Below are 11601 nucleotides of genomic sequence, written 5' to 3'. Positions count from 1 at the left end.
ACCTTGCAATTTATGATAATCTTTTCCATCACAGAATATTCAAAATTTTCAACAGAAAATGGATTTTATAATGTTGGTTAAAGAATAGGTTGGAGCATACCTTGTAGTTTGTGCAAGCAAGAATTACATTGTTATAACGCAATGAAAAAATTGGGGTCAAACCTGTTATGAAACAACATTTTAATTAAACGAAGAAATGAGCTGGTTAAAGTATGTTCATTTGTTATAGTGTAGTTGTGACATCCCACATCGCCCAGGGGAGTGATCTTTAAATGTATATTCTCATCCTTACCTAGCATGAGGCCTTTTGGGAGCTCACTGGCTTCGGGTTCCGTAGGAACTCCGAAATTAAGCGAGAAGAGGGCTAGAGCAATCCCATGATGGGTGACCCACTGGGAAGTTGCTCGTGAGTTCCCAAAAACAAAACCGTGAGGGCGTGGTCGGGGCAATTTGGTATCAGAGCCAATCCCTGGCCGGAAATGTGCCGACGAGGACGTCAGGCCCCTAAGGGGGGTGGATTGTGACATCCTACATCGCCCAGGGAAGTGATCCTTAAATGTATATTCCCATCCCTACCTAGCACGAGGCCTTTTGGGAGCTCACTGGCTTCGGGTTCTGTAGGAACTCCGAAGTTAAGCGAGAAGGGGGCTAGAGCAATCCCATGATGGGTGACCCACTGGGAAGTTGCTTGTGAGTTCCCAAAAACAAAACCGTGAGGGAATGGTAAGCCCAAAGCGGACAATATCGTGCTACGGTGGTGGAGCGGGCCCGGGAAGTGATCCGCCCCGGGCCGGGATGTGACAGTAGTTTTGTGTTTTTATATAACTCCAGGTTTTTTAGCTGGATACAGGTGACATAATGGATGTTTGTTAAAATTATCGACATCACAAATATGTATATAATGAGGGAATGGTAACATACCTTGTAATTTTTGGAAGTGAGAGAGATGTAGAATGTCAATAGTGACGTAAATTTATTGTCAGAGATTTTAAAAACTACAGGAAAAGTTGTAATCACATGATGCTGTAATTAAATGAGAGAAATTCAGTGTGTAGAGAAGGAAAAAAAAAATTTGTACACAGAAAGTTCATAGAAAGACCTATCTGTTAAAAATGGGAAATAACCTAAAAAAGAAAATTATCAACGGGAAATTAGGACAAAATCTTGATCAGACAATGTAAGGAGTTGGGTTTTAGAGGAGCCATCGTTGTTCAACATTGGTTTAAAGGTGTTTCAACGCAGAAAAAAATGTTGAGGGATATAAATGTAACAGAAAAGTAACCAAAGTAAGTAGCATTATTTACAATGAACTGAAAATGTGAAACATATTGTAGAAACGGATCCAAGTGAATCATGTTTTTTTTTTAATTGTAAAAATAGTAACAAATGATGTTCAGAGATGGATCAGATATGCCTTATTTAGTGTCTCTGTGGTATACAGAGATATGAATCAGTGAGTTGTTTGTGCTTTGATTTTTTGCGGCATCACCATCATGTCCATGTTTTCTCTTCAGATGAACTGACTGTTACCAATATATAAACAAACAATTTCTTCTTTTCACCTGTTGTAAATAGATGGTAAACTACCTAGTTATTCGTTTGAAGGATTTAAGATGAACATCCAAAAGTATGAATTTAGATATTTTAATGATAGATATATTTCGCCGATATCCTTTGATTGAGCAAAAGAAGATAATATGAATTGTACAATTATTTAACCTATCTAACCAATAATAAGAATGTTGGATAGATAGAATTAACAATTTTGGTTACAACATCTTTGATAATACCTTTGGATGTCCAACTAAATCCATTTATGGGTAAGTAGTTAATCATGTATTGAGACCAGGTGAAAAGCAGACATTGCAGATATATATCAGTAATAACCAGTTCCTCGGAAGAGAAGGGTTAGCAAAAACTTAGTTTAAGCGGCAAACATATATGGAAAAAGCAATAAATTATAATTTTTTAAATAAACTATTGATTGTTATGGGAATGTACCTCCATATGAAACAAAGTAGGTGATCAACTCTGCAAGTGAGCGAGATTCAACAGGCTGACTACCTAATTTGGAGAAAAAAAAAAGAGATTAGCATTAACATGTTTTTAAGTATATATAGTATTTTTATACACATATTTATAAATTTAAATCCAAACGGTTACATAATCAAAGAGAAAGTATACCAAATGTCGACAATGTAGATGTATTGTTGAAGCAAGAATTTAATAATTTAAAAACATAACGTTTTCGTTGCATAATATCATTAATAAAGAAATTTATTGAATAATTGAATAAGAAATACAAAAATGCTTTAAGACAACGGGAAAAATCCAAAAAGAGTAAATCAATGCGGAGACAAAATGGAAGAAAATTTAAACAGTGTTTCTATGGAGATATGAAACACTCTAACACATTATAAAGTTGGAATAATTAGAATCTATAATGTGGGCAAAGTTAAAAAAAAAATAGTTGTATTAAAACATACCTAAGTTTAATGTTTGTTTTGTACATTATCTTTGGCCTGCTTATATAACTCATTGTGTATAGACAAAACGTAGATAAGCATAGCAGTTAACAATTTGACTGTAAATTTTGAAGGACATCTTTAAAGACTATATTTGCAGTATAATTTTTAACATCATTTTCTCCATGAGATATCAAAATTTTGAGACCTTCTTTTGATGTTACTCTAGATAATGCAACGTATAGCTGACCATGGGTAAAAACTGGTTCAGGAAGATATAATCCTACTTGTCTCAAAGATTGTCCTTGACTTTTGTTGATAGTCATTGCAAAACATGGTCTAATTGGGAATTGACGCCTTTTAAAAACAAAAGGCCACTTATTCTCAGTTGCTGCAAGAGTGATCCTTGGTATGAAAACTTTGTAACCAACATTGTTTCCAGTAAGTATTTTAGCCTCAATAATTTTATTAAATAATTGAGTAATAACCAATCTAGTTCCATTACATAAATTGAAAGTTTGATTCAGATTTCGTAATAGCATAATCAGCATTCCTATTTTTAAAGTCAAGTTATGTGTAGGTAGACCATTGAAGTCTAATTTATTCAAAAATTCAACAGGATATGATGCTTCTAAATTTTCAACATTTCCATTGGAAGAACACAACGAATCATAGCTTAGAAACACATGTTGTTCTCCAGGTAACAATTCAATTATATAATTGTTTATATCTGTAACAGTTGTGTTTCGAGGTGTTATAATAGCGCGTTCTCTTAAATAATCAAAATTGGTAAAAGAAGTTTCAAAATTGGGATAAGTCACCAAAAAAATAGAAGAAATTGGATTTCCAGAAGAATGAACTATTAAATCTGTAGGTATTTTAATCAAAGATGTGTCTTTATCATTCAAATTATTTTCATCTGTTATGTCACTAATTTTTCCGTCACCTATTTGTAAAATCCAATCTGCAAAATCACTAATGTTCTGTTTTTCTTCAGCGCTAATTCCACTTCTTGATAATCTCATGTTTTCTTTCAACTGAAAAATTTTAAAATGGGACCATAAATAAGAAGTATTTAAAGAAGCATTTATTATATCTTCTTTGGTTCCTCCAGGTATAACAGGTAATATTTGTCGAAAATCACCACCTAATAAAATAGGTTTACCACCAAAGGGAATCTTATTCTCTGAACCATGTAAATGTGATAAAATATCAGAAAGTGATTTATCCAATGCTTCAAAGCAATGTTTATGATTCATAGGCGCTTCATCCCATATAATTAAATCTGTCTTCTCAATTAATGTAGCAAGATGCGTTTTCTTTTTTATTGCACAAATTGAAGAATTAGTAATAACTAAAGGTATTTTAAATCTAGAATGAGCTGTTCGACCACCTGGTAATAATAATGATGCTATTCCTGATGATGCAACTGCTAAAACAATTTTTCGTTCAGATCTGAGTCTACATATGATAGTGTCCCATAAAAAAGTTTTTCCAGTGCCTCCATGACCATAGACAAAAAATAAACCTTTTTCTTTTTTATTCACAGTTTCTATAACACAATCATAGATACGTTTTTGATCTTGATTGAGTTGTAATTTCAAAATATTATGTTTTTTTAACAATTCTTCACAATCATAATCTAACTCTTCTCTTAAAAGTTTATTTTTTATTTCTAACATTTTATTTGCATCAGGCATTGGTAAATAATATTTTTCTAAAGAAGTTGATGCATTATTGAAAAGCAATTCTAATTCAAATAGCACACAATTTTTTAATTCATCTTGTGGTACAACCATATCTGGAATTGCAAAAGTTTTTCGTAAATTGTATAAAATGTCATTACACATATTTTGCCAATAATTTTAAAAAAGAATTTGAGGATTTGCTACATCACAAAATAAAATAATTGTAACAAACAATTGTCTTAATTGAGCAGATGATGCTGTATTCACAACATTTGATAAAGCTTCAATCCATTCTTTATCATCTCCTAACAATCCCAATGATTGGCATGCAGCTTGATATGAAATATGCACAACATTATTAATAGTTTTTATATCATCAAAGTTGAATGCACCTTTTTTCAAATTTAAAAGCATTCTTAAATAATATAACTCACCTGATGCAGGATGTACATACGCTATTCTGCCTATAGAACCTTTATGTTTCCTGGGCTTCCAAATTTTTTTCCGCAGATCATATACAAACTTTGATGGAATCTGTGCATAAGTCAATGAATGTGCTTCAACATAGATTTTGTTAGTTTCAAACCAACTTGTCAACATTGTATGGTCAGAAGCATTTTGATTAATAATTGATTGCAGTGATTGGTCACCACAAAAAACAATATTTTGTTCTAATGGTAAATGCACAGGTAATCGTTCCACAGAAGGTTCCCTATGATGTATAGAATACTGAAACAATCTCCAAACAGCTTAATAAGGTGATATATATCTACAATTTAGATATGTTAATATTTCATCATTTGGATTTTGCTGAAGAACCAACCGTGCTCTATCTGAACCTTTATTTACATATTTGAACAAATATTTTATAAGTGTTGATTGACAACATAATTCAACATTTATATGAGCATTATATCTCAAAAGCAATTCAGAATTATAAGGAACAACAAAACTATTATCAACTTTAATTCCATTTTTTACTACAAATTTTGTCTCATCATCACGACGCCTATAAACAGGAAAGCCACTCGGGTCAAAAACCGTCTCATTTTTATACGCCTTGGGAAAATTTTTGGTGCATTTATTTTCTCGCATGCAAGAAGAATTCCAATTGATATAACCACGTGGACCATGAATCATAAATTGATTAACAATTTCATAAAGCCGAAGGTTCATAAATTTGTCTGGTAACTCAGCTGAAATGATAGAATCTATATCTGATGCTGTGTAGCATTTAAATTTTGGTCTCAACCATATTAACATATGAGAATGAGGCAAACCTCTTTTTTGAAATTCAATTGTACAAACATCTATTTGTAAAAACAACAAATAGAAAAAAATTAAAAAAAAAAAACCAAAAAAAGAAAAAAAGTTAGATTCACTATAAAGGAAAAAAAGACATATAATAAAAATAAAAAAAACTTGTAGAACTTACTTGCATCAACCTCTCCAAAAGGCTGTCCAGATTTGATGAAATCAAGCAGATCATCAAGCTTCATTTTAAATATTCTAGAAATTATATCAGGTCTATCTTCAGGTTTGTAACCCTGTTTTTTTTCAAACTCTCTTATAATTTCTGGCCATTTTACATTACAGGTAAATGTTATAAACAAATCAGGATGACCATACTCTCTACAAATAGCCATAGCATCTTGATAATTATTGATCATATATCTAGGACTTCCTGTATACGAAGCAGGCAACACAATTTTTTGTTCTAAATTGTTTGCATCATTATCACCTCTTGATATTGCATCATAAATCCCCTTGTAAATTTCACTCCTCAAATTTTTTTGATTTTGTCTAATGTAATCTAACCTGTCCTCCTCAACTGTTGCATACGAATCAACCAAATATTGTTGAAAAAGTCTACCTCCTTTTAACAACGTAGTTAAACATGGTTCTCTTTCCTGAATTTGATAAGCTATATAAGCTCTCATAGGCACTCTTTGTCTTTTTGTTTTTGGCCTTTTATAATTTTGATTCCACTTTAAATCCGGCCTATACCCGTCTTCACCATACGGAAAAAGAATAGGATATTGAAGGGCCATAAATTTTAGATTCAATTTTGTAACACGCTTTAATCCCTCGCTTTTACATTCTATAATGATGTCTCTATTAGAGTCAGACAAACCTATATCACCAACTATTAAACCACCTATCTCATCACTTGTTGGTTCATCATATTGTTTCCCATCATTTGGTTGCCTACCTAATAAAGTCATTCTTAAATTCATAAGACCATTTGTTTTAAATTTATCTCTTGCTGTTCGAAAAAGTTTGACTAACTCATTCAATTCATCAAACATTTTAATCAATTCTTGAACAATTCTTTCGTCAAGCCTTCCATTTTTTCCATCAAAATTAAAAGCTTTGAGACGATTTTGAACTTCATTATATGTATCATAAACATATAATTGAGCAAATTTTGGAGACTCATTGCCAACAGGTAAAAGAGATCCCATTAAATGACAAACTTGACCACTAATTTTAAAAATGTAAGGACTTGATCCGTCATTAATTGAGTTATCAACTTTTGCTCCCATAGAAGTAAATGAAAACATAGAGTTGTAAGCTCTAATATTTTCTCGAAAAGATAAACTTGTTTTACCTCCATTTGGATCAAGCAAACAATCTAAAAAAGTTGGCGTTGGTTTTGGAGGTTCAAATTTAATTTTTCCTTCTTGACAACAAAGAGTGAAAATAGGTTGAATTTTTTTCCAACTTTGTTTGAGAGATTCTTTCAACCAAAAATATGCACCGCAATGTACACACCTATAATTTTGATCACCTAAGTCCACATAATCTTTCACAACACCTACACAAAAACAAAAACAAAAACAAAACAAAAAAAAAAAAAAAAAGGAAGAAAAATAAATAAAAACAAAAGGAAAAGATTAGCAACAACACGTAATCAAACAAACCGTAAACATAAACATGAAATAACTGAATTTGAAACACACCAGTCCTATTTTTTTGGAAAAATGCTTGACCCTTACTTATGAGAACACGATCTTGAGCACACGATGCTCTGTTTTCAATGTTATCTGACAAATTAACAATGTTTTTGCCTTTTTGATCACGTGTGTACACTTGTTTTTTAAGCAAGAGAGGATTCAACATTTCATCACTGTTAACAGGTGCCTTGCTAGATGAACAACGATTATCAACCAACAAATTTTGCGAAAGAGTTGCGTTAACCGCATACGGAACAACATTTTCAAAGTCTTGTACACAATTCATTCTACACATTTTTTTGGACCGCCTGTCAAAATCCAAAACCGCATTACAATCCGTGTCATCAATATTTTGCTTTCGTTTTATACCATCTGTTTTCCCATCATTTATAATTTTTTCAGCCATAATGAAAAATAATAATCACAACTGATTATGAACCACTGGATTGCAAAACATATTTGAAAAAAAAAAAGAATAAGAAAAAAACAAACAGTCAACAAAACAGTTAAACTATAAGAAACATAACAAAACATTGCAATTATAAATGTAGACAACCAACCATATTACCACATTCATACAACTAAAAAGACAAAAATCAAAACAACCAACCTCTTTGAAAGATCACTGGTTCCAAGCTTTCAATGTTTGATTACTTTAGTAGCAACCAAATTAATCTGAAACAAAAACAGACGCCATTAATTAAATCAACCTAAAACAGAAAACCAATACAAATTTACAGAGACAGAGAAGCCTACATTCACCCAATTGTTAACCAAGACTGTAGATTAAAATTATTTCTTTTATTATGCTTTCTCTTTTCTTCATTGGTAATTTGTGTTTTCAGTAAATGAGGGAACAAATCAGCAACCTAACTTATATAGCATTAGGATGAACCATGCTAATTTGTTGATAACTGATCTGTCTCCCTACATTTTTCAAACTTGCAACCACATATAGTATTATAACATAACAATCAAACAAAACAAATTAATTCTTAAGCACATATTAATTCTCGAGCATGAAAAGGCTTTGGTTTGTTGCAAAATAACAGAAGAAAAAAAAAAACCCGTTGGAAAAGTTGGCAATAGATTGGTTAAAAAACAATTTAAAATACTTTTTGTATGACTTGGTGATTCTAAACACTATTTGTTTCCAGATGAAATTAAATATCGTAAAGAAACATGCCCCAAATCAGCTGAAGAACTCATAATAGAATTTCTATCTTGCAATTTATCATAACATTTTCCATCACAGAATATTCAAAATTTTCAACAGAACATGGATTGTATAATATTGGTTAAAGAATAGATTTGAGTATACCTCGTAGTTTGTGCAAGCTAGAATCACATTGTTATAACGCAACAACAAAATTGGGGTCAAACCTGTTATGAAACAACATTTTAATTAACAAAAGTTAAGCCTAAAAAGAAACACGGGACGATCTATTATAAATTGCCACTTACATCAGAAACAAATGTTAATTTATTCAAAATCAATCATGGAAAATATATATATATATATATACACGAAAAGATAAAAATAGACAATAAGCACCAATAATTTTTTTTGAGATTATTAATCCATATTGCAAATCACAGGTCACAAATTGAAACCAAATGATATCATCCAAGAATACCTTTTGTATTCTGTCTTTATATTGATTGCCAACCAAATTGTCTTTTTTTTTTTCTTTCTCAACCCTGTGCAGTTCAAAAGTATAACCACCAAATCCTGTAATGAACCAAGATATTGTTCATAGCAAATTCCAAAAATTTAATTAGATTTAACCAATATAGTCCTAAACCCATTTAATCTGAAAAATATAAAGAGAATCCTGTACATTACAAAATCAAATCAAATCATATAATCTCAAACATTTTATTCATACTTTTTTTATTTTGTCTTTATACCGATCACCAACAGCCTGTATATGTTTTTAGTCAGTCTGTGAAGGTGAATTTTATCAAAAACCTGCAATCATGAAAAGAAAAAAAAAAATAATATCATAAAGAGAGAAAGAAAATTGCAGCCCTGAATATTTATAACACAAGGAGAATGATCACACATAGATAAAATTGATCAACAAAGATACATTTGTCCACTGAAGTCCAATAAAATACATCCACAAAAGCTGTTCAGTTTTTACACTTCTTAATCAACAGACTTTAAAAACGAATTGAAATGAACTAAACGAAAAAGAATAACAAAAGTTCATGTAAAAAAAAAAGGATTTAAACATATTAGACCATGCACTGGCTAACCTTTTGACTAAATCATCAACACTCTCAATACAAATAAATGAATGTGCACGTAGAGGTGTAAATTAGAGGATCCCAAAATTATCCCAATGTTATTTTGTCTATACCTTTGATGGAAATCCATAAAAGTCAGAGAGAGTTTCATAGAGAAAAAAGGCAGGACATGATTTCAGCATGTGTGCAACTTTCTACAACCCTAGAGGTTCCACTTGTTTTGCGAAAACAAAATCAGTGCTCGGAATCCAGAAAAGCAAAATGATAACCGTTATTGCTTCACCTACTAAAATTTTTAAAACCTCATTTAGTCACTAATACAAAAGATGGTGTTTCCCGAAGATGGAACTGCGAAAATCATTGATGCTAATGATTTCCGCTACACTATTAAAATCTCTTGACCCCGATAAGCATCTTTTACCTTACAAAAATTCTATGGTTAAGTGACTTCTTTATACAACCTTGCTATTCCAAATAACTAATCTCATACTTTGTAACCAAATTATTACATGCTTCTAATGTTGCTTTCAAGTAACAGTAAAAACCAAGAAAAAAATTGAAATGCCATGATCCTTATGGTTTTTTTGCACATAAATACACGTGTTATAATTTAAATGAATGTGTAATAGTTTTTTGAGTACTCTGAAAAATTGTTTTTGAAAATAGGTTATCTCCCAAAATATAAGCCTGCACGTGAAATTCGGCTGGGCCTTAAATATATGAAGCCCGCACTGGAAAAAAGAAAAATTAAATTGAGAAAATGCAAAACCCTAATCTGAGAGCCTATAAAAGCACGGCCTCTTGCTATGCTTCTCCATCTTCTCCTCTGTTTTTCTGTGTTTTCGATTAGGTTGAATGATAGAATAATTACAAAAGCATATCAGATAAATTAGGGTTAATCAAGAAATAGTAAGGAAAGTGATGAGAAGCTCTGTCGCCCCAGTCTTACCCGCATCAACATATTTGCTGCTTCCTGGTGATTGACTCTCTTTCTGATTCCTCATTTTCTTTTATTTTTTTCTATATCAATTTTTTTTTTAAATATTTTTTGGCGCAATAAGTCTGGAAGAGGCAAATTGGGGGAGGTGTGATGATGATTATCCATTGAATCATCCTGAATAATCATATTCTGATGACTAATTATTAATCAAAATTACATGCACTACCATCTGAGCTCTCCATAAATCCTCCACCTTCAAATTCCACCCTAAATGATTCTTTTTCTTAATCTATTAATTCATGTTTTTAAATAATTCTAGTGTACTTTTGCCCATTGGTATGTGATGTCCAGACTAAAAAATGTGGCTGGGCATTTCGTAAGAACTTGGACTTTGGTAGTCCAGATTAGATTAGCTTTTGACTTTGCCAGTTTATTGCATGCCCTTTACCTATAATTCATGTCCTAATTTATCTGTTTAGGTTTTAGTCTTTGCCTTTGGGAAAACGCAAAATCTCTACCTCAAACGATCATGTGCAACCACACTCCTTACACCCCTTGTCTCTTTCCCCAACCTCAAATTTTCTAGGCAACCAAACAGAAGACAATATTTCACTCCTTTTTTCTAGTCAGTAGGCAATAAGACTCAGCGTTTCACTCTCTTCCGTTTCCCTTTGATTCTCGGCAACCAAAGACAAATCTTTATATACTAAAACTCAATGAAGTGGTACTGTTGATGACCAGTGGGCGGACAATTTTGCCCCTGGATTTTTCCTCCAGTTGTTTTCTCTTTGGTTTTTTGGGTAGCAAAATGCCACTTTTGCCCATTGCTTCCACGCGTCTATCATCGATGAATCCTCTATTTGGACTGAGTGTTCTCGATTTTTCTTTTGCTTTCCGTTTCTTTCTCACATCTTTCTCACAGATCTCTCTTCTCAGGGTGAATAGCTTCTCCACCACTTAGCACTGCGAGTGGACGGATTTCATGGTCCTCGCCACCGGAAGATCCACGTCGCACGTCAAGAACATCGCTCAAGCCCTAATTTACAAGGCAGGTTCGAATTTCTTTCTAATTTTAGGATCTTCCGGTGGCGAGGACCATGAAATCCGCCCACTCGCAGTGCTAAGTGGTGGAGAAGCTATTCACCCTGAGAAAGATGTGAGAAAGATGTGATAAAGAAACGGAAAGCAAAAGAAAAATCGAGAACACTCAGTCCAAATAGAGGATCCATCGATGATAGACGCGTGTAAGCAATGGGCAAAAGTGGCATTTTGCTACCCAAAAAACCAAAGAGAAGAAC

The 11601-nt window shown here is 32.4% G+C and overlaps 1 protein-coding gene and 1 non-coding gene across 2 annotated transcripts; one reads left to right on the top strand and one right to left on the bottom strand.

Moving 5' to 3' along the window:
- Positions 1-22: 22 nt before the first annotated feature.
- On the bottom strand, positions 23-10994 carry LOC137709852 (uncharacterized). The gene is made up of 8 exons (XM_088679120.1): positions 10133-10994; positions 8748-9082; positions 8432-8493; positions 7721-7785; positions 5589-6971; positions 2002-2064; positions 922-995; positions 23-162 (listed from the first exon to the last, which is right to left on the bottom strand). Exons 5-8 carry the CDS (start codon positions 6715-6717, stop codon positions 157-159), a joined length of 1272 nt encoding a protein of 423 aa, XP_088535246.1. The 5' UTR covers positions 6718-6971; positions 7721-7785; positions 8432-8493; positions 8748-9082; positions 10133-10994; the 3' UTR covers positions 23-156.
- LOC137735833 (small nucleolar RNA U31b) lies at positions 10278-10362 on the top strand. The gene has a single exon (XR_011068735.1). It is a non-coding gene; the product is annotated as a small nucleolar RNA U31b (small nucleolar RNA).
- Positions 10995-11601: the final 607 nt, after the last annotated feature.

The sequence above is a fragment of the Pyrus communis genome, chromosome 11 (genome assembly GCF_041283825.1).
Source record: "Pyrus communis isolate YQ-2024b chromosome 11, ASM4128382v1, whole genome shotgun sequence".
NCBI classification, from domain to species: Eukaryota; Viridiplantae; Streptophyta; class Magnoliopsida; order Rosales; family Rosaceae; genus Pyrus; species Pyrus communis.
Note: the sequence above shows the minus strand (reverse complement) of the source record. Positions and strands in the feature narration are given on the sequence as shown.